The 24149-nt window shown below is 39.0% G+C and overlaps 1 protein-coding gene across 2 annotated transcripts; it reads left to right on the top strand.

Moving 5' to 3' along the window:
- The first annotated feature begins 9957 nt into the window (after positions 1-9957).
- On the top strand, positions 9958-18849 carry RBM46 (RNA binding motif protein 46). Of its 2 annotated transcripts, none has more exons than XM_030492188.1 (4): positions 9958-10108; positions 11846-12313; positions 13011-13793; positions 18762-18849. In XM_030492188.1, exons 1-4 carry the CDS (start codon positions 9958-9960, stop codon positions 18785-18787), a joined length of 1428 nt encoding a protein of 475 aa, XP_030348048.1. In that variant the 3' UTR covers positions 18788-18849. The 2 variants fall into 2 exon arrangements, with proteins under 2 accessions (XP_030348048.1, XP_030348047.1); XM_030492187.1 differs by lacking the exon at positions 18762-18849 and adding an exon at positions 17252-17298.
- The last annotated feature ends 5300 nt before the right edge of the window (positions 18850-24149 follow it).

The following is a 24149-nucleotide window of genomic DNA, read 5'->3' as shown; positions in this document are numbered from 1 at the left end:
TCATTCTAGTGCTATGGCTGCCCTTAGAAACTTATGCCACACTATACCTCTCAGTCCAAGAATGCCATCCTGGAGTTTCCTTAGACTTGAATACACCCAGCCTTGCCAGTTTGTTACTCTGAGTTTACTTATCTGTCCTATAATGCCTTTTATTGACCCCTCATTTTAGGACTACTGTGAAGCTCTATTGCTTGTAAACAAGAAGTGGCTTGCTTTGACAACTTCTCTATTACTTTAGTATTGAATATTGCTACTAAAAAGGTGGTGGTGGTGGGTTTTTTCTTTTTTTGTTTGTTTGTTTGGAGGTTTTTCTGTTTGGTTGGGGGGGGGGTTTGTTTGTTTTTTCCTAACAAACAGCCTAATTCTTCAAAAGGCCCTTTCTGCACCATCTGCCAGTTCTCTCTCTGGCAAATACCTGGCTTTTCATATATTTTTAACAAGGTTGTTTTTAAAAAAATTATTTATTAGCTTCTATGTTAGCAAGGTGATTCTCTGAATCTGTTTTAGCCTGGGTCATTGGGGCTTTCTACGTAACTAGCTTATGCGGAGTGCTTGTGCTGCTTGTTTGGGTAAGAGATCTGCTTTCTGAAGGGTGGCACTTCTAGTCAGCCTTTGCACTTGGCTTTGCTCCTGAGCTGAAGCAGCAGCAAAGCAGTGTCTCCTCAGCGTCCAGTGTGGACACGAGCATCGAAAAAATTCCAAATCGATCGCCAGCTCGGCATGGTGTGGACAATGTTGCATTTCCCGACGTTAGGAAAAGCTAGCTGCACAGCTACTTCAAAACAAAACCAGACGGGGCACGGGGCTGACAAGCCTCCTGTGAAGATAACATACTCCCACCTAGTGGCTCTCTTCCATTCGGGAAAATGCGCCATCTCCAGCAAATATGGGAGTTAACTGTGACACTCACATTTAAAGAATGGGTAAATCAGATACTTACTAAGTCGACGTAACTGCTAAGTAGGTTTAGAAATGTTGATTTTGAATTCCTGTTTCACTAATGTAACATCTAACCGGAAATCAGGAAGGTACAGTTAAACTGCGTTAACACTGGTTTTGTTTATAGTTGTCCACAATGTAGTGGTTCTTGTTTTACTTTTTCATCACAGTTTTGACTGTGGCACTAGGTTTGTGGAAACGACAACAGCTGGATACAGAAAAGCATTTAGAAATCATTCTCTTAGCTGTACTTAAAGAGTCCTGTAAAAAACTTCAAAGATAAGTCATGGGATTCTATGTGTGTATAATATACAAATATATATACATATGTATATAATGTAAAAATATATAAAAAGATGTATAGAATATAAATGAAAGGAGCACATAAAACCACACGTTACATTGCTTCAGACTTTCTTAATTGTGCCTGAAGCACAGCACTGTATCTTTAAAGCCTCAGGAAAAATATAAGGAAAATTACATGGAAGCATCGTAAGTAGTTTAACTATAATTGGCATTGACAGTCCAGAGTTTCCTGACTTAAAAGCTAGTTAGCAGCTCACAGCAGCTGGATTATAAATTAAAAGGATGTGAGCTTGATAAATTGATGCCTTTTAGGATTCTCAGAATAAGCGGGACTTCAATGCCACGTAGGAACAGCCTAAAGAAAGAGTGGACTCCTTCTACTTTTCAAACTACAGTTAAGGTATTTAAAATATTTAGTTAAGGTATTTTAAATATTTAAATCTAGGAAAAGTAAAGATTAAATCCTGTTCTCCACTGTTACACTCAATGTCACTTATTTCCAGAATTATTAAATATTTGAAAAGTAATGTGATATAAAAATCTGTAGCCTCCCTGGTAAATTTCCAGTTAATTTCTAGGTTGGATCAGGTATGACCAAAGACTTCACAGTTTGATGTCTGATGCTTGTTTGGTTCTGACGCTGAAACATCCTCTAACTTTCACAGAAGGTGCTGAAAGTCCAAGTATTTTCCAACAATGTTTGCAAAGAAATAAAAACCTGAGAAGTTTACTGAGAGGGGACTGTCTCTGATCTTTCTATGGCCTCTGGTGAGTATGGAGACACCAGCAGTGTGATGAAGGGAGCGTGTTCCGTAGTTCTTTGTGCTTCACATCCTTCTGGAAAGAAAACTTTGGTTTCCAGATTGCTGGGGCAGTGGCCACTTTCAGAAGCACTAAAACTGCCAAACCTCTTTAACTACTGCTGTACAGACATGTGGAGAATACTGCCATTTCAGAACTCGTTTAAAACATCTGCCTAAAAAGCAGACAGGAAAGCATTCTGTAACAGTGGAGCACCAAAAGACCACAGTACCACAGGACAGAATTCTCCACCTCCCTTGGTCCTTCCCCTTCCTGTCCTGTTTTCCCTTCTATTTCCTGACATTCACCTCTTCTTCCACCATCCCTTTGTGGTGTTACTTTTTCAGCAGTTCTTATCTGATCCTTCCCTCTGGGGGTTGGCTCTACTGCCAGACAACAGTGCTTTGCTCAGTGATTGAAGGTATGGCTTTGTGAGGCAGGGTCCAGGTTTTTAGAGTGAGATGTGGAGGGAGCAGAAAGCAATCATCCTGGAGGCAATGAAGAGAAGTGATTTTATATACTTCATTATGCACATTTTACATCACTCTGCAATCAGCAATATTGGCTTAAAGTGGATTTAATTCAATTTACATCAGTGAAATTGTTGATATTCACTCATCTAAGTGAAGACAGAAGATGCTTCAGGATGCATTATTTTATACTCACTGCATATCTGCATGTTAAAATCATGTCGTATGTGTGTCTCAAAGTGCTTTACAAAAAAAGAAAGCAATTTTGTATGATGATTTCGCTACAGTTAATATTCTGTTCCCTCAAATGCTTATTTCAGCGATATCAGATTTCATAATTTTGTGATTAAAAAGATCCCAACTCTTTTAAGGCAGAAAGCTGAATGAGAGCAAACAGCACCCTTCAAGAAAAAAGACCCTTTAGGCACTGGGATGCCTTGTTAGGAGGATCCTACCTAAACAGGCAATGCAGCTACTTGATAAAACGAAACACCAAATAAAATGGACTGACTGAAATGAAGTCTTTCTAGACAGCTTACTATAATTAGATTTACAATCCTATTATGTCTAGGTTTTCTACAGAGACTTTTGTCTAAACTTCAAAGGACGTCTGCTTCCTTTTAAAGTATTTCCACTACCTACATATCAAACCTGTCAGAGTGCAGAAATACTACATACCCTCTTTTCCTGCTCTAGGCCATAGTAAAATTTACACTGGCAAAAAAAGCTTATGCTTCTATTAAAGTATATTACAACTTCAGTAATAGCCCACTCCAGGAATATATATGCTGGGGCTTGCTAGCATTCCAATGAAACAGAAGTTAAAAAACATCAAGGACTACTGTGTTACAGCTACCTAACATAACTTAGAAGGAAAAGCAAAGCAACTGTCTGGTGCAGTGCTATAAAATAAAACATGTGAGAAAAAGACCTCTTTCACATTTTCAAATTTAGCCAAAGGAATAAATGGCATAATCCTGGCAAGGACTCTGTCCTCATTCCTCATCCATCAGACTTGTGACAGTTTCAAAAAGATGTTTGTGAGGAAAGTAACTCGGTGTTAACAGGAACTGTATAAAGCTTTAGGGTAAATTGCACATTATTTGCAATTTAAGGTAATTTTCTAACCAGAAATTGTGCCAAATGCTTTTTGTAAATTATGCTGAAACTCTTGCTAAAAATCCTGAAATAAGTTTCTATATATCTGGTTTAAAAGTTAAACAGCTATGTACTAAGGTACTGATTCAATAAAGCAGTAAAGAACTAAATACTCTGATCAGTAACAAACACTGTTCTGGGCCTGGTCTTCTTTCCCATCCTTTAGTAAATCTTTGTTAAAAATAAAAGAATTAAAATATGGCATTAATTTGGATGAGTGGTATTTACAGATGTATGGGGGGTGAGAAAGAAATTACAATGGTAAGAAACTGTCCCTTTGCTGTCAACAGTTGTCACTCCTAGAAATGTGAATTAAAATGTTAATCGTCCTTCTCCTCCTACCACAGGTATCCAAATGATGGCTACTGCTAAATGAGTGAGGTATGTCTTTTGAATGCACAATGCAATCACACTACGTGAGAGAAAGGGAAAGAAATTAAAACAAGGTGGAATTTACCGGGGGCAATGCCTACCTGAAGAGAGGCGTTTATCCCCTACAACTGTTCCAACTTGGCAGAATTACACAGCGAGTTAAAGGTTAAAAGTAACTAAACCTAACATTAAAATGGGAGATTGACTGAGGGGTTTGCTTGTTGAGGTTCCTGCTTGTTGTAATACAAGAAAAGCAATACTTCAGAGAGTGCTGAGGTAACTAGTTTTGATTTAGCCATGAGAAGTTTTCAGGTGTGCGAACTCTTTTTTGAAGACCTGAAGTTGTCAGATATACTGCTTGATTTAAGAAAAGTATCATATTCCCCTGCAAATCTTGTCTTATTAGAAAAGAAATAAAAATATCCATCTAAGGCTTTATCACGAGTCACAGCAAAATCAAAGACAAATACAGGTTAGAAGCAGTATTCTTCTTAGTAAAACCTAATTATACTGAACAATTAGAGTGTCAGAGAGCGAAAAGCAGCAGCAAGTGGGGTAGTAAGAACTCTGATACCCAATTAGCATGTGAGCAACAAAGGAAGAAAAGGATCATTAATTTCTTCTAGAGAGGCAGGGGTCAGCAAGTAAACCAAATGAGTCTTCAGTTCCTATGTCTGACTTTGATGTTTTATAAGAGATAATAATGTAGGCATCAAATACTTTTTGGTTATTTTCTCTTTTATTCATATTGTGTCATGAAGTGAAAAACCTGGTGGCATAGCTGTGTGTTTTCCTTGAAACCACCTGCTGTTAAGTGCTGGAATAGGTTAACATTTCCAGCTGAGCATTTGCTCAGCTCCTCTACCCTAGAGCAGCAGGAAGTCATCTGTACTTGTTACATGTTGGTTACCTGAAACACAAAGAAAATGATGAGGAGTTGTAGGTGGGTTTTGTTTGTTTGTGTTTTGTTTGGGTTTTTGTTGTTTCGGATTTTTTGGGGTTTTTTGGTGGTGTTCCCCCCCTCCCCCCCTTCTTCCCACTTAGAAGAGATCATTGTCCTCATTCTTTCAGTACTTTCCACCAGCAATAGCAAGTGAGACACATGGAGTTCTCTGCCAGGGAGTGAGCGCTCTGCAAGGTAAAAGGACACTGAGCTGCAGTCAAAACGCCCAAAACTTAACTTAATATACCCCAAATTCATTCCTATTAGAATGTGGCTGATTCACATACAGTCAAAACACAAGATGACACCTGAAATGAAAAGGTGGTATAATTTAATCTTTAAGGTGATAGCTTTAGTATGTTTGCTATCAGAACTTTTAAATGGAGGCATATAATTTGTAAAATACATTATTAGCATCTCATGCCATTATTAATAAAAGCCTAATAAACTTTCTATTTGAAAAATAAGCAAACTTGAATAGGTAAATGTCTAATATGATGTGATAATTTTATGGCAGTACATATTTAAAACTAGATTGCTAAAAGCTCTGGAACATACTCATAATAAAGATGAATTTGCATGTCCCTAAGATAACATTTCTGGGATTCTCTGCCTTAACAATAAGTGCAATTGAGCATTTAAAGCTTTGGAAAAGCGAGGGGAAGAAGTCTTGGTTGAAAGTATGATGGCTTTGAGAGACTTTTATTTGCTAGATGGGGAAAATGGACCGTAACATTTTGACAACAAACTGAAGAGAACGCAAACTAACCCCATACATCTTTATTGACCCAGGTGCATTTGATGTGTGCCCATCAAAGTACCATGCTGCAGCTGCACAGCTGTGACCCCAAAGGAGTTTTGATGGGAGTTCAGGAGCTATGCTGAAACTGCAAGGCCGCCAGCGCAGCTGGCCTGACAAGTGCCTGTAGCTGTTAAGCTAACATGGTTCACCTTCCAAGGGATTAAAATACTAAATAAAACAACAGGGATTGAAAGCAGACCTTTTTCACTTAGGTATTACTGGTAAACATGGACCTGCATGACACTAAATGCTCCCCAAAGCACAAATACGCACCAGAGCATATCCTGAAGGCCAAAACACACTTTTTAAGAGTGGCTATAACAGAAAGATACTGAGAGGATTTCAACTCGCTGGCCGAGAAGACGGTACTGAATCCACAGGGTGGTGATCCTATTTGTTTTCTTTCCCTCCTTCTTTCCTTTCTCCTTTTCTCCCTGGACTTTGGATCTAGGCCCACAAAAACGATCAGAGGGCTGGAGCACCCCTCCTATGAGGAAAGGCTGAGAAAATTGGGGTTGTTCAGTCTGGAGAATGCTCAGGGGAGACCTTATTGCAGCCTTTCAGTACTTAAAAGCAGCCTGCAAGAAAGATGGGGAAAGACTTTTTATCAGGGCCTTTTGTGATAGGACGAGGGGTGGTGGTTTTAAACTAAAAGAGGGGAGATTCAGGCTAGGTGTGAGGAAAAAATTCTTTATGAGGGTGGTAAAATATTGGCACAGGTTGCCCAGAGAGGTGGTGGATGCACCATCTCTGGAGACATTCAAGGCCAGGCTGGATGTGATTCTGGGTAACTTGATCTGGTTGAAAATGTCTCTGCGCACTGCAGTGGGATTGGACTAGATGACCTGCGACGGTCTTCCAACCCAAACTATTCTATGACTATGAATAATACCAGCCACATTCTGAAACGCTAACGGTGAGCCTAAAAACAGCCTCCCCTCGTAGCGCAGGTGGGTCGCGGCGCACTGCCCCCCGGAGGGGCTCTGAGGCGGCGGCGCTCCCCCGCCCTGGGGGCGCTCACGCGGCGCCGCCACCACGCGCCGTTCCAACGCCTTCCACGGCCACCACAGCCGCACCGCCAGCACTCCCTCACTCAGCCAACGGTCGCCTGCTTCAAAAGCTCGCGTGCCTCGCACCGCCCTCCGCCTTGCTACGATTGGCTGCTTCCGCCTGTCAATTATGCCCGTGCGCACCCTGGCCGCCTGTCGATTGGCTGGGCGGGGGCAGAGCGAGGGAAAGCGGCGGCCACGGGGCCGGGCGGTGTTGGTGGGGTTGTTCTCTGTGGGCAGGTCTGCATTGCCGCTGTGGCACCGGGAGGTCCTGTGCCGCGGCATTGTGCTTCTGGGGATAGCGGCAGGCCTCGCTCTAGCCCTCGCTGTGCTGTGGGGAGAGGCGGAGGCGCCGTGAGGGACGAGGGCGTGTGGAGAAAGGGCTGCGGCGGTCGCCCTCAACGTGCAAGTCGGCCACAGTAGAGCAGGGTACTGCCGGGGCTGCTGTTCTCTTCCCTCTCGCTGTCCCATGTGCTGTTTTGCCTCCTCAGGGGGCGTTTGCTCTCTGGGGCCTATCTGTGGTTCGGTTGCTTCCTCCACTGGTCTCGCGTCTTAGCTCCTTAGTGCGTCTTCACCGCTGTGGGAGGGCTGAGGGCGATCTCGTCAACTCCCACGATTTTATCTTTTGTCCGCTTGCTGATCTTATAGGTAATGTTGTTCTTGACTGGATGTTTGAACTCACTGGGACAAAAGGAAAATTAATTTACTTCTTTGCTCCAGTTCTGTTGTCTGTTTCCATACCTGTTAGGCCTGAAATTGCTGTGTTTTCCTGATTGCGGAATCTTCGTGCAGCATGTGGCCTGTGATACACAGTACATTAATTTGCTGAAAGGAGATGGAATGCAATTTGTGGTGGATAGGAGTGGTGCTGTTACTGCTCTTGACTGTCAGTGATTTTTTTTTTGTGGTCTACCCTATTTCCTTTCTGGAATCTCGTTTTGATGAAGCCGGGAGTTGTTTGGCGTTTGGCTTTTTTTAACGACCAGTGATAGGTGTCATATAAACTCATCCAGAGTGGTTGCTTGCATGGATTCCTGCCCCAAAATGAGTACAAGCTTGATAGAAAAGACAAAATACATGTATCTGCACCAAAAGTCGTCTTTTTCTGGGATGGAAAAAAGTATAGTTGTTTATTTTATCCCCATTCTAATTAAGGGATATGTGAAGTCTGTTATAATGTAATGTAAATGCTGCTGTGAAAAGAGTGTGCTAGTACTTTGATTCAAAGCACATTTGAAATGTCTGAGCTGTTGTGTAGGGAGAAGGCCACCTCAGGATATTGCATAATATGCATAAATGTGGCAGTGGAAGGGGCTTAATCACTCCATAAATTGAGTATATAATATTTTTAAAAATTTAAATTATGCAAAATAATTTTGTAGGTGCTGGTGTAGTTTTCAGTGGAATGTGTAACTGAAAAGGACTAGCAACTGTGGAGGTGGTTCTTCTTTTGAGTATGGAGGTAAAAGCTTGCTTAGTGTGACCAGCAATCATCTGAAAACCTTTATATAAAGATAGGTGGGATAATATTTGGTACATTACTGTGGCTTTATTTTTACTAATTTTTATTTCTGCTAGTGATAGGGAGTTGTAGTCAGCTGTCAAGTAAAATAAATAATTTATGTAGATAATGGTGCTCATTTGGATCATCAAGCTAAAAGTAATAGTTTAGCTAGTGCAAAAGCACTAGAAGTGATAAGCTGAAGAGAAGGTGGCTTCAGCTTCAGGCTGTAGAAAAATGATGCAATTTTAACTGTTCTTGAACTCTTCTTCCCTCCCTTTTGGCACTGTTCAGTTCAGTGCAACTAGTCTGAGTTTGCTGTGGTGCTTGAGATGGTTGGTTTCTTGGGACCTTGAGTAGTGGAAGCTTAGCGAAGGGAGAGACATGTGAAGGTTTATGCGCTCTTTACTGTCCTTGATTTAGTTTCCTTTATTCTCTGTTTTCCAGATACTTCATCAGTTGAGGCCTTACCTAGGAAGTCTTGTTCAGCAAGTAACAGTGAGTTGACAAGAAACAACTGGTTTTAACTGTTTTTATTGGAAAAAATAAACTGCTGATGTCTCAGGTCATAATTTATTGGAGCCTGATCCTGGAGACAAAGCAAGCTGAAAACATAAGGGTCATCAAAGAACAAATAGAAGTTGTAGCTTATTTTTCTGGTGGTAATTTTTTTTTTGCAAAGGATTGAATTACTGAAGAAGATTGCTTGTCTAAGTATTGCTGATCTCAAAGCAGAGAATCTTGGGAAAAGAAGACACAAATTGGGTGAAAGGAAAAAGAGGCCATGAAAAAAAATCTGACTTGAAAGTTAATTTTTTAAGGGGCTTGACTAGTAGAGTTGGTAACTACCGAATGGGCTCCTTAGTGTGCTTGTTTCCCATCACCTGAATGACAGAAACCTAAAGCTGTTGTACAAGATTTGGCATGCCAGAGAAATGGTGGCTAGAGCAGCAACAACCGTATCGGTAAACATTTTTAGTTTTGGAAATTGTGAAAATGGATAAAGGCATGAAAATAAGGACCCCGGAAGTGGGATTATTTCAACCCCTTTGTTCTGTCAGGCAGTTCTGCCTAGTTTTATTATGTATTGGTTTGAATTAAATTACTTTCGTTCATTAATTCTTTGAATTCTTTATATTATTTAGCCATGGACTTAATGTATTCCTTAATTATTTTTGTACTAAAATACAGTTTTAAAATCAGTACTATTTCTATAAAATGCAGTAATAAGAAAGTGGAACTTGTCACTTGAAGTAGCATATAGGTCTCCACACAACTGTGATAACATGATTTATGAAATAATTCACTATTCTAGTTGAAGGGCAGCATACTTAGAAAAGAGTTGTGATACAATTTATGAAAATTTGAATATAGAACATATAGATGCTGGTTAAAGTTCAAGATTACCACAAGTACAGAACAATGTTTTGAAAACAAATGCAGAGACAATAGTAGATGGATGTGGGATTGAAGCCTTATGCTAAGCAAAGTCACAGTAAATAGGCAAGTATAGCATAAATTGTTTTCCTGTGCTATGGTAGCTTCTGTATACATATAAGAACTTAGAAGTACCTGAACTGAAGTATCTGCAATGTTCTGTTGGAGCTGTTGCAGATATGCATGAGGAAAATAAAGCTGCAGCAAATGGATGTGGCAAAATCCGAAGTGGCACTCAGAATGAGGCTGCTTTACTTGCCCTGATGGAGAAGACTGGATACAGCATGGTTCAAGAAAATGGGCAAAGAAAATTTGGTGGGCCTCCACCAGGTAAGTGTTTCTTTTGAGATGACAAAGTTGGAGTTTATTTGCTGTAAGGAGAGTTATACTGAATCATGCTGAAAATCTCTGTAGCCCTGCATCCTGTATCTTGACAGTAACCACTACTAGATGGCTTGTAAGAAATTACAATAACCATGTGTAAATGAAGAATTTTACTGTTAATTTTGCTTGTTTAAGATGTGGTTTCTATAAGCTTGTGTTGCTGCCAGGGGAGATAGTCTCTGTCAGCTCTTGTTTCCTGTTTACCATCTTGGTTTTTTTCCTGACTGGCATGCTATCCAGAGCAAGCAGCTGATCTAGTTCAAAATTGCCCTAAAAAAAATGTATGTTTTTTTTCCCCACCTTAGCACAGTTATTGTTCAGCTTATGTCACGTGTGGAAAATGTATCTGTTGAGTGGGGGCTGGTGGGGAAGTGGAGAAAGCGGATTTTCATTGCTTTGTTTGGGTCCTCTGCAGACAGAATGGTGTCATTAGGTATGTAAGTCATTACAATAACGTGGAAGAAAATTTGAGGTAGCATGGATCTCACTAACACTGGGAGGATTAGAACTAAAAATTTTGATTGAAGTTTGATTACTTGAATTACTGCAAAAAAAGGAATCTCATAATCTATTGACCAGTGGTCAGTCAAGTATCTGGTCAAGGAAACTTTTCGTTCAGTTGGTATCTACTTGAGGAATGATGCTGTTGGTTAACCATTTCCATGTCGGCTCTGTTACATATGTGTTGCTCATGGGAAATGTGGCACAGATGGGATTTTAAGTCAGGAGTTGTAACTTCCTGCCAGTTAGCAGTAATGTGCTGTAATGCTAAGTTAGCATGCAGCTTCAAAATTAGAAGGGGGATTTTTTGAATGGTAGATGGCTTTTAGTTAGTGAGAATCACAGTTTAATTGGTTACCAGGCTGAGGATAATGGTTTGTCTAGTTAATAAATTAACATTGTTATTTAATGTCATGACTTCCCTATGCCATCAAGCATAGCCTCCTTCCCTTTTTCCGATAAAGGTATGCAGTTGCTTTTGTCTTCGGAGTTGCTAAATGGTGTACTGTTGGTTTATGCTTTTTTTATGTGGGCAACTGACTGGCATAATGTGAGTGATTGCAGTTCTAGCTTGCAAACTGTATTACTTGCCATGTCCTGTCAGACCTCAGCTGAAGTGGTTGTAAATCGTTATAAAGCTGAAAGTCATAAAGATGTTGAATGCTGTGTGGAACACAGCCAGACCTTTTCCTGGGTAAGCCATGACAGCGTGGCTGCAAATGCATGTCAGTTGTGATGCCTTGGTTGCTTGCTTCCCTGTGTACCATGTAGTTCTTAGTGTACAGTTCATAGAGGAAAATCTATTCTGTGAGAAGGCAAAAGTTTCCCAATTCTGTTAAAATGTTTTTCATGAGTAGATTATGTGCTCTTTGATTCTTACATGAAGAAGTTTTATTTAAATGTAGACTCTTACAAACCTGTGTTTTAAGTAATGCTGGGTTCAGTGGGTTGTCATACAGATTTCAGTGAAAAAAACAGAAGATGGAATTAAATAAAAATTGTGGGCTCATGACTTTTTTTTTATTTAAACATAACAAAAATAAGAATTGAATACTGGATGACAATATGCTAGTTTTAAATAGAAACTAAAAATAAGTAACTCCCACCTTCAGTTTGGAAGTCTGGGGGAAATGTGCCTGCCTTTATTTGTACTAAGATTGTTGTTGGACAATTTCTTCTAAGGTTGGGAAGGTCCTCCACCACCTCGTGGATGTGAAGTTTTTGTGGGTAAGATTCCCCGTGACATGTATGAAGATGAATTGGTTCCTGTTTTTGAAAGAGCTGGGAAGATCTACGAGTTCAGACTGATGATGGAATTCAGTGGTGAGAATCGAGGCTATGCTTTTGTGATGTACACTACTAAAGAGGAAGCCCAGCTAGCCATTAAGATTCTTAACAATTACGAAATTCGTCCAGGGAAATTTATTGGCGTCTGTGTAAGCTTGGACAACTGCAGACTATTTATTGGAGCAATTCCGAAAGAAAAGAAGAAAGAAGAAATACTGAATGAAATGAAAAAAGTTACAGAAGGAGTGGTGGATGTCATTGTTTATCCAAATGCCACTGACAAAACTAAAAATCGTGGCTTTGCTTTTGTAGAATATGAATCTCACAGAGCAGCTGCGATGGCCAGAAGGCGGCTTATCCCAGGTAAACCGATTTGTAATTCAACTGCGGTTTCAGGGGAGTATGTCTCTACATATTGCATGGAGTGGTGGATCATCTCTGTTTTCCATTGTTTAAGGTATTTTGAGAGTTACAAAACTGTTGTGCCTTTCAGCTGAAGAGGATTTTTTTTTTGTTTTGGTTCATGAACATTTTTTTTTGTTGTCATTGGGTTTTATTTATTAAGAAAACGAAATTTAAGCAGTTCTGAGAATGAAAGAGCAGACATCTGTTTTATAAACTCAAGTTACTGTAATTTACATCAAGATATGTATTTGTTTGGGCACACATCCAGTTTTCATTTGCATGCGCTGTCCCTGCACACAAATTCTCTTAAAGATGAGCTTAAAAGATACAGTGTTAGGGATGTGTCCCTTACTTTCTTTGAGCGGCCTGAGTGGCATTATCGATGCGTTGTAAAAATGTTTGAAAGTAGGTCTCTAATCTTTTACTGGAAAATAATTTTAAGAGTTTAACAAGTAGAAGACAACTTTTTCTTTGCACCTTATTTTCTTTAATAATTTGAAGTAACAATATTTTACATATTTTGCTTAAGTAGATGCAGGGAACACAAACCAGTTTAATGTGGTATGCATCATGTTTGCTTTTTCTAGAGGTAATTGCTAAGAATTATTTTTGGTTTCACTTGCGTATTCCTTACTTTTGTATTGCTTTGCTGTAGGAACATTCCAGCTCTGGGGTCATACTATTCAAGTAGACTGGGCAGACCCTGAGAAGGAAGTTGATGAAGAAACAATGCAGAAAGTTAAGGTATTATATGTAAGAAATTTAATGATATCTACTACAGAGGAGACTATTAAAGCTGAATTCAACAAGTTCAAGCCAGGAATAGTTGAACGTGTAAAGAAGCTGAGAGATTATGCTTTTGTTCATTTTTTCCATCGAGATGATGCAGTCGCTGCTATGTCTGTAATGAATGGAAAGTGCATTGATGGAGCCAGTATTGAGGTAACGCTGGCAAAGCCAGTTAACAAAGAAAGTACTTGGAAGCAACATTTTAATGGTCAGATAAGTCCCAGTTCTGAAAATCTCTTGGGCTTTCCTAACAAAGAAGATGGTCATCAAAAATCCTTAGGGAAACCAGTGAGTCTTCCAGTTCATCTGAATGGTCAGCACAGTCCAGTCCCCACTGAAGTTGAAAGATGTACATACCCATTTTTTCCAGGAATAAAGCTTACTCCAATTAGCGTGTATTCTTTAAAATCCAGTCACTTCAGTTCTGCAGCAATGCATCTGGATTATTTTTGCAATAAAAATAATTGGGCACCGCCAGAATACTACTTGTATTCAACCACAACTCAGGATGGGAAAATACTCTTGGTGTACAAGGTGCTTATTCCTGGTATCGCTGATGCTTCCCAGAGTATTTTCATGCCAGACAAACTCTGTACAACAGTAGAAGGTGCAAAGGAATTGGCAGCACAGTTCACACTTCTACATCTAGGTAAGCATAAACACTTCCCATTAGTTCTTAAGAACTGAAGCTGGAAAAGTTACTTTTCAAGTGTTCTTTGTGTATATATCTTAGCTTTTGTGTGTATGTTTATATAGATAAGTTAGTCTACAGAAGAATTCTTTCTTGTGTAGTCAGCTGAGTCTGGACCATCAGGTGAGAGCACTGCAGAAACATTGTGTAAACATGTATACAGTGCAATGCTAAGGTCATTTTTGCTTACATTTACGTGCTGTAATGATTTATAAGGAAGAACTAGATGACATGTTAGGTGACTTAGGTAAAAAGTCATCTGTGTGATGATTGTGGTGCTGAAAATTTATTTGAAAGAAGAATGGAGAAGAATGGTTCTATGCTTGACCTCCCCTGACCTCCCCGTTCTGTGGCTTACAGATAGCATTATCTAAAAACAGTATTTTCTGTCCTATACTTCTTCAGGAAAGAATTGCCAGAACAATTAAAAAAAAAAAAAAAAAAAAAAAAAAAAAAAGGATGGAGAATGATTATTCACAGCTATGGTCAAATCCAGCATGCAAACAAGTTTAAAAAGATGAAGAAAGTATGTGTTGGGATTTTTATCTCTTCAATTATAGTTACAAGTGCTGTAGGGAAAATATTTTAAGGTGAATTTAAATTAACAGTATTTGAAAGCTGTTAAAAAACGCTTCAGTATGCCACATGATCACAGTTAATGTGAGGAGTTCTTACTTAGCGGAATTCCCAGATCCCATGTTTGTTTTTTAAAAGCTGTCTACTTAATGGCCTAGTGCTAGTAATGCTGTCTTGTTATCTTTGAAACTTTTGATGGCCTTATTCTTGTTTCTGAGAATTTGGTCCTGCACAGAGCAGGCAGAGCCATATTTTAAAGCGAACATACATGGCTGGCCTTGAAAGAAGCACCTCTTTCATGTTGATAAAACCCCTTTTTCACAATTGGCATTGTCATGGTACTGAAAAGTAGCCCTAAGGAGTCTAGAAATAGAATTTCTTTTCCATATCTAATCTGCAGAAGTTGTTTGTGTTCCAACTTAATATAACACAATATTTTGATTGAAACATCTGCAGCCAAAGAAGGAAGAGTTGCTAGATGTGACAGAGGATCCCTCCTTGTCACTGAAGTGCGTTGCATGGTTTGGCATGTTGAGTGATGGTGCAGGGATGCATGTGTTGTGGTTTTTTTTTGTTCCCCCCCTCTCTTTTCCTTTTTCTGTGTGGTGTTTTTTTTTCTTTTTTTTCCTTTTTTTTTTTTTTTTTTTTTTGGGTTTGTTTTTTTTGAGGTGTTTTTTTTTTTGAATAGTGATTTTGAGAAAAGTGTGAGTGCATTTCTTGGAAGCAACTTACTATAAGCATGACTTTACAAAGGTGGCGGGGACTAATTCCTTCTGGTAAGTAACTTCTCTTACAGGAACTTAATTTTTTGTCCCCACTTAATTTTCGATGATGTGTACATGTCTTTTTTTTTTTTTTTTTTTTCTTTTTAAAGCATATAAGCAGACTAAGGTAAGTGAATGAGAAAGGGCTGCTTTGGTAGAATTTTAAAATTGGACTGTTAGAATTAATAAAGCATACTCTTTGGGTTTTTCTTTCGTGATGCATATTTCTGTATTTACTTCCGCATAATAGTATAGTTGGTGGTTACTGCATACAATAGTCCTGAACGGAGAGCAGTACAACAATTAACCACTTGGTGTCGCCTGAATATTTTGAAAATGATGCTTGGAGAAAATAAAGCAAGCTGTATTTTAGTCTTACTGGATAAATCCTGAACAGATCAAGGGAGTAAAACAAAAAAAAAAGTCAGGCTTGTTTAAATACATGGAAATTACATGTCTGGATGTCCCTTTGTGAGAACGGGAGCAGAGCTCCATGTTGAAGTTCAAAAGATAAATGTTCGGGGAGGGGAACAGAATTAAAAAAAACCCAATGGAATGCCCTGTAGAAGAAATACCTTTTTCACTAATTAATTTGAATCTAATTTCAACACAAATAAATCTGTGTCTTTAGAAGTTATACAGCACCTTAGTGTCTGCAAAATGGTGCTTGGCTGTTAAATGTGGTATCCAGTTAGAAAAACGTATAAGAATTCCTACTCTTGTCTGTTCTGGAGGCTGACTAGATGTGACACAGCTCCAATTTGGAGATTGTATAGTTGTGCTAATTACCACACACACTATTCCACCTCTGCTCTAGAAGCAGTGTTAGTTCAGAGTCAGCCCTAAACTAGGAGATGTTAGTTAGCATTCTGGTCCTTGGCATCAGTAATGTAGCTTTGTAGTTTATGGACTCAAACTGACTCATCCAGATGACTTTCTTTGAAGTATAGGCAGAAGAGAACTTGAAGTTGCATAGATGTGCTCTGAATTGCAGAAGTTCCACCTCCCTTTCTTTAGTGGGAGTAAACATCTGAAGCCTGGAAAAGCAGAACATTGTTCTGAGAACGGTTGTGGGGGTTTTTTAGTTTTTGTTGTTGTTTTATTTTGTTTTCACTTACTGCTGGTAGAATTCCGCTAGTTTAAGGAAATACCAGAAGATGTCAGAACCTCTTTCCGGTCCTTAAGATAATACTCTCTGTAAAAAAGGGCTGAGTCCTGGGGAGTTCTCTCCGTGCTGAGTGTGATGGAGAAGAAGGGAAGAAGTTTTGGTAAAGTTTCCTCAGTTTTGGGCATCTGCCAGTTTTTAGACATGTATTCCACAATAGGATATTCTGTTTATTCACACATGTTATCCCATGTGGCATCTCATTGAGGCACAATTTAAAGAAATTTATTTTTAGCCAAAAGAGATTATTTAAAAGTGTTTAACAGAAAGTATTTAAAAGAAAAAAATAAACTGATAAATCTCTGAATTAAGAAAAAGCATTTTAATAAGTATAGCACGTAAATAACAGTTTAATTCCAGTTTGCTACAGAGAATGTATATAGTAAATGGTACTGCAACACACTGCCCCCTTCACTTGATATCTTACTCATAGGGATGCACTGATCTTGAGCTTGGAAGAAGTGATGCTTGAATCTTAACCAGCTCTCTTGGAGCCCGCCCTTACCTTCTAGAGCCAAAATCGATGGGATTCTAAGTAGGTCCTTGAAAAGTCCAAGATTAGCTCTCCTAAATCCAGGGTTGCAGTCCTTCTTACTGCCCTGCTTCCTTCATGCAGGATCCTGAACTCCATCATCTCATGGTCACTGCAGCCAAGGCTGCCCCCAGCCTTCATATCCCCAACCAGCTCTTGTTTGTTAGTGCAAGGTCACTGGCTTTGTTTAACAAATACAGATGATAAGTGATGATTGGTGTGTTGGTTTTTTTTTTTTTTTTTTTTTTTTTAGTGAATTTTAGAAAGGCTTAGAATGTAGTATAAGATGTTCCTTAAAAGTATGAATTTAGAAGTATGAATTAAGAAGAAAGTCTTAAATATTTATCAGATGATTTATGCATAATGGTTTTTAGCACAGTCCCTGGACAAGCATATGTAACTTTGCTGTCCATGAATGCAGCATAGTGGCATAGTAGAGGCAAGCAAACTTCCTGGGATTGTGTTTGGTGCAGGCTTTTTCACCCCGCAGAGACACTGTCTTAGCTTCAAAGGAGGCAACTCTGCTGCTATAGACCTGCTGATGGATCACTCAGTCTGATGTTCATGTGGATTTTGCAACATAAAGGAAGGTTATGGTTTTTACTCCTAAAATGGCTCTTGGTAATTTTTCAGTCATTTCTGAATTATTTGTGTTTCCAACTTGGATTTATGTTCAGCAGTGGATTGTTACTACACTGGTGACCTAGACTATTTCTTTGGGTAGTCAGCTTTATGTAAAAGACTAATGTCTCCTCCAGTTTGTAAAACCTGTTATTTTTAACCTTCTGCATTTTAATGCTACAAGGGTAAACGTTCCCTTTTTTCAAATATGCTATTGTAGATGCATTTAAGTGTAGATGTCTGTCACTTCTGAGGCCTCTCTCCATTTTTTTAAATGGGGATTACCATCTTTTCTGAGTGTTGTGAGATTCATTTTTTAAAAGCTGATAGGTCAGTTTGAAAATAGCATTAAATCCATACTCAGTGTTAACTTTACTGCTGGAAGCTTCTGAGTCACCTAGGACTTGTCCTGAAGATTCTGTTATTTTTCTGTTGCTGCTGCTTAGGGACAGGGAACATAAATTTGTAAATCTATGACTGTGTAGGATAACTTGGGGAAAAAGAGTAAGATAAATATAACAACGTTGGGCTATGTTTATCCATGAAATGACTTGACTGACTTCAGTAGAATCAGTCACTTCAAAACAGGTATTTACTGAATTTACTGCCCTTTTCTAGTACGTTCATGACGCCAGTGGAGTACGTCTGGCAGAACTTGGTATTTAGTTGATAGTACACTCTGAACTAAAGTGTTAAATATACAATATGAAAATACTGCTATGGTATGTATGATATATGTAAGAAATTAATACAACTCAGAACAGTGATCTAATATGCACATTAACTTTGTCTTCATTAATATTTTGTGTTCAGTGGAGATAAAACAAAGGGTCGTCATTGTAAAGTTTGGTTTTAAAAGTGTGTGCACATCTATATATATATTCTGATATATATATCTCTCAGGATATCCTGAGAAAATACTTAGTTCTGTACCAAAGAATTTTGGGGCTTTTAAAGTATAAGGTTTTTTTTGGGGGGAGGGGGGGGAGGGAGATGATTAAGTTCTCATTTTTAATTTCTCTCTCTCTCTCTCTTTTTTTTTTTTTTTTTTATCTAGGTCATTTCTGATGATATATAATTTCTTGTTGATTTTAGTATTAGGGGTGCAGAGGAAAGGGAAGAATTCAGAATTAGCGTAAGACTGTGAAAATGTTCATTACACTATTATCTTAAGTTCCTTAATAGTTAAGTCCATCTTGGATAGGTAATTCAATATGCTTGCTGAAACCACATTCTCTCTCTTCCCTGCTTCCCCCTCTTTTCTGCAGCCAACTGTCCACCCTATTTGGCTTGAATTGCCCTGAAGAAGAAAAGTTCAGGATGCATTGCTTCAGATCTTGCTACAAAAGAAAAAAGACCACCAACTACACAGATACATTCACTGGAAATTCACATTACATGTTTACTGATGAATAATTCTTTAAAACACATGTGTGCATTAAACATTTCACTTTAAAGATTAGTGACATTGAATGTTAAATTGTTTTGGATAGCTTGATTAGTTTTGTTTTAACGTAATTTAAAAGATTTTTGTTAGCTTTAGTAGTTTATAAAACAATAGTTTATTTTTAGCGTTGAAATAATTTGTTACAATTCTAACTCTTGTATTTTGAGTTTCACACAAATTTTACAGCTTCTGTGGTAATAAATCTTAAGCAATCATTAAACAAAAAAACCAAAAATACACCACCTTGGCAGCTCTGCCTTTTCATACACAAACATGCACGGTATGAAACTTAAATACCATACTCAGATTTGTTTCTGTAACTTGATGCAAAATTTTATAGGAGGAACGTGCTCAGTAACATCTTAGCTTCTGGTACAGCATTGCATCAACAGAGGAGTAGTGTTTTGAAGGGCCTATTTTGACGTCAACCTACCATCAGGCTACAGAAGATGTATTACTAGTCATAATGTCAAGCTTCAATACCTTAGGTAATTCTTTGAGACAGAAATGAGCAAAAAAAAAAAAAAAAAATCTTGATACATACAAATTACATGTACTTTCATGTACAGCTCACTAAGTTGCATTTCGTGTTGTTAGCACCTCTATGCTGGTGACCATATTAAATTGTCTTCTTTGATGTTAATTTCAGTGTAGTTACAGTAGTTTAATTTGCATTTGATATTAGCTACATTATAGTTGCTTTTAGTGTTGTAATTTTTAATGTTGAAATCATGTGTTTGACTTCTGTACTTGAATTAACATTTCAATTAAATTTACACTGTTTGTTAGTATTTGGTGTGTGTAAAAGAAAATAATATTTTTTACACATGGTACCTTCACAAAGTTACTTTGCAGGATTTGCTTTGCTTTCTTAAGTAGCAAGCTTTGGCCAGAAGCTCCAGTGCAGGTGCTTTGTTGAACAAGAGGAAGGGTAAGGAAGTGGCTTAGTGAAACCTTGAAAGAGTAATTTTTAAAATACAAGTTTGCTTCATAGGTTCTGTCGCATTTGAAAGTTGTTAAACTGTTATAATTTCCGAAGAAGCTCTGTTGGGAGGAAAGAAGAGGGGCTTGCTTTGCTTCCTGTTTAAACTAAGTGGTCCCTGAGGCCAAAACAAAACTCTTTAATGACACCTGAAAATATGGTAGACTTTTTGCATGTGCAAGAAAGATTTGATCATATTCTGTGATACTTCTAATGGAGATCTGGGCCAACCAAAGCTAAGTAGAACTGGTATTGTTAGCTACTCAAGGGAATGGTGCAAAAAGCTACACAAAGATTGCAGAGCATTAAAATGAGTACCTGTAGGAGAGCTGACTTACCCCAGAACAGAAGGGCAGTACTGGCCAACACTGTAGAAAGACATGGATTGTATTTTTCAGTGCGCAAAATCCTTGCTCAGATTTCTGACTGGGCTCCCATCTGTGAAGCAGTATTGTGCAAAAAGCAATTTTGATACAAACTATCAACTCCCATAATTATTAACATAAGTGTGTACCTTGGCAATTATTTTCGATCTTCCCAACAGGCATGACTGTACAAAACCACAGTCAAATGTTTGAGTGTAATGCGTTATTGGTGGATGTAAGCCAAACACAGCCCTCAGGCAGAATTTGGTCTTTGTTTTGCAGGTAAGAACAAAGGTGTAAGGAATAAGCAGCTGAAGCAGCAGTAGCACTCAGTAGCTGTTAATTTATGGTTTTTGAAGTTTATTTAGAACACATCATTAAAAATGTAATCAGTGTGCAAAATTGCAAGCATATTTTTCATATTTAGAAAAGTCTCACCGGAGCCTATTAACCTTTGAAAAATAAAACCATGTATTTCTATAAATACTATGACAAAGGGAAAACATGGTGCTGTGTGATTTTACAGTACTGTTGTATAACTGACAAGTGAATCTGTATACCATCCTGTTCTGTAGTTGGTGTAGAAACCAGAAGTCCCTCTGAAAGCAAAGGTCACTGACTTCAGTGAGACAAAGTTCCTTCATGCTCAACCCACTGCATTAAGAACTTGCCCTAAATAAGAGAAGATGGTCCTTATTCATATGGTTACATTTTCCATCTGTTTGCCTTTATTTTTTCTCTAAAGAATCATTATTACTACCTTGTGGTTGGTGACAAATGGTAAAGGCAATGTTACAGAGCAAGCCCATTTCAGGGCATCAGCCTCCATCTCCAACCCCTGGGTTGTTGGTTTTTTTTTTACAGGGGAAAAAAACAGTAGATGGGGTGGGGGGAAGCTAAGGCTGTTTGTCACCAAGAGCTAGCGTCCTATATAATAATAAGCAAGAGTTACTAAATGGGAATTTGTTGTAAACAGGAAACAAGGACAAAGTCAGCTGGGAGTTACTAGGTTAATACACACTCAAGGTAAAAGCAAGTCAGAAGAAGTCAGCTGTTCCAAGCCTTCTCTTTCAGTGAGTTTCTTAGCACAGTTACTGTGCATAAAAAAGAACGACCAGTTTAGCATCTCTTCATGCTATTTAGTATTCAGCTTCATGGGTAACAAGAGGAAGGAAAACAGGTAATGATGGAGCAGTCTGAAATACAACTTCCCTGCAGTGACAAAGAGCCCTAATAGTCCCCAAAGCGTCCAACAAAAGGGAAGGTTTAAAGCAGTCAGAGCTCCTTCCTCGACCCCCCAGGTTTTCACCAGCTAACAAAGCTGGCTGTTAGGAGCCACCACAACATGTAGCCATTCCAAATTGTCTGTGGCTGAACTCTCCAGCTTAAAGAGTCAAGAGCAGAAAGGCTGGCCCTCCTCACTGCTTGCAGGCTGCATCAGTAACAAAAATAACCACTTCAGGAGGCAGAGCCCATGTTGCCTCATGAAAGCAGTGCTGAAGCCAGCAGGATGGCTCCAGGCATATGGGACCGGGGTGAGGGCAGGTCTTTTCCAAAGGTACAGGCACTGCAAAACTATCACAGAGAAGCATTAATTAACAAGAATTGTGTAAGTATGCTTTAGTAGTAGTTTAATTTTTGTTTAAATGGTCTTCCTTCCAACTGGCACAACTTTCTCCTTACTGAAGGGCTTAATTTCTGCAAGGCTGGTCATTTTCTTGAAAATAAGCTTTTCTGTCTCCAAAAATATAAATAACAGCTGTAGAACAATGTCAAACCAGGTGGAATTTTTGCGACTCGACTCTGGAATGCAAATACCTGCTCATGGGAATTGAAAGAAAATTGTATGTACTGCTTGAAATTTCAGGAAGTATAAGGACATTTCAGTATCTTCAAAAAGAAGCCTGTAAAACCAAGATTGCACCAGTCTTATGTTTTGAGAATGCAGTGATGCTTTTTAACTAAGCCAACTGATAAAGCTTTAGACTTGAAAGGGGTGAATAATCTACAGTAATAACCACCAAGTGCAGTACTGGCTTGTAGATCAAACACTAGTGATCCTACCCTGCATTTGAAAACCTGTGGTGCTTCAGAAAGAAGGCATAAAGGGAAGCATTGAGGTACAGGAGCTTGTCTGTCACAAAATAGTGACTGACACAAAATTGACACAATCAGAAACTGAAATGAAGCAGTGCAGGAACCAGAAGCATCTACAAAGGCAGACTGTGGCTCACAGAAGCTGGTCTGTTTGCTACGGTTCAGCTTAAGTAGGAAGTCAAGGTCCCCCAGAAAGCTGTGGCAGAGTATGAAAGATGACCCTCTCTGCAATCAAAAGAGGGTAATATTTGTAAGCACCAGTGTTAAAATAGTCTGGATGGATAAAGGCAGATTATTTGTGTGCTGTCAAAATCCACTGGGGAGAAGAAACAAACCAAACTATGTGAAAGTCAATGGAAATATATACCTTGATGGAAAACTTCATGTAAAACATGGCCATACGACTAGGGCAGCTTGCCAACAAACAAGTACGCATTTTGGTAAATTTAACTATACGATTTACCACTTCAGGCCTAAAACGTTTTTTCCTACCGTGACAGAGGCTGTGGCTGCTATTGACTTACAGTTTCCTGCAGAGGGAAATATTCACTAGTGTATGAAAACCAAATATTGAGTCAAATGATGTTTGTCAAAGCTGGAAGCATCTCTATGTGTTACGCAAAGAGCAAAAGACTGGAGTGTCAATAAGAGTATTCACTGAGTTACACAGTTTTTTTAGGAGAAGTCAAAACATTTCAAGGGATAAAATAGCTCTCTGAACAAAGGAAGCCTATCAAATCAATGGGAAACACAAAAGAGGCATCTTAAATCTTACTCCTTTATGATTTAGGAGCCTACCTCTGGGCTGCAATACTGACGTTGTTACTCTAATGAAGAAGAAAATTGCTGTTCTAAAACGAATGGCGCTGGAGGTTCCTATTTCCCCCTGGATGTGTGTTCCACCTCAGCTCTCTATTCCTATTCCTTTCTGCCAAAACTGATTTCTGTGTTTTGTACTGAGGAGAGGACATAACTCCTGGATCTTGGGATGTCCTGTGGTGGGCAAGCATTCCTGAAGCAGCACATGGGACCTTCCCTACCTGTGCCTAGTGCCTCAGCTGGCCCTATGGCAAGAGCCCTTCTGCCCCGCATGCTGATGTGTCCCTTCTGCTCTGCATGTTCAACAGCAAAAGAGGGGAAGAATGATTCTTCCCATTTCCCAGTACCTTTTCACAGGCAGAATTTAGTATTTATAACACACTCCTAAAAAGGGAGAGCAGTGGGTTAGATTCAGACTGATGAAGGAGGAGACCTTTGGCTTTCCTCTAGTCTGCCTTTTTTCTTTAAGTGACAAGGATCATTGTGGTGTTTGTTGGTCGGTACTTTAACATATGTACCTTCAGCATAATTAAAGAGGATCAGGAAGATTAGCCAGAATAACATCTATTGAGAAGGTCTATCTGGACTCTGGGCAGGAAGCTGTCATAATCTTTCAGGAATCAAGTGGTTCTGGCTGAGGAGGAGATGCCTCACAAACTTATAAAGCACAGGAGGGCTTGGGTCCACGCACAAAGAACCAAGTACGATAAAACTCAAGATGCCTACAGGATGACATATTTTGAGGACCACACAACAAGGTCTAAATGCCCAGTTTCAGTTCTGCCTTGTAGACAACTATGACTAAAGCTCAAATTCTTCATGCAATCCAAGGAGATGTTTGGTTTTTAATATATTACTTTTATACCAGGAATAGAGGTATGCCAGAAAATGGATGACAGCTCATCTGTAGCACTAGCTTTCCAAGGAGGGGTGGTGCACAGCTCTC

Source organism: Strigops habroptila, chromosome 7, assembly GCF_004027225.2.
Source record: "Strigops habroptila isolate Jane chromosome 7, bStrHab1.2.pri, whole genome shotgun sequence".
Lineage (NCBI taxonomy): Eukaryota > Metazoa > Chordata > Aves > Psittaciformes > Psittacidae > Strigops > Strigops habroptila.
This window is presented reverse-complemented; position numbering and strand designations above follow the sequence as displayed.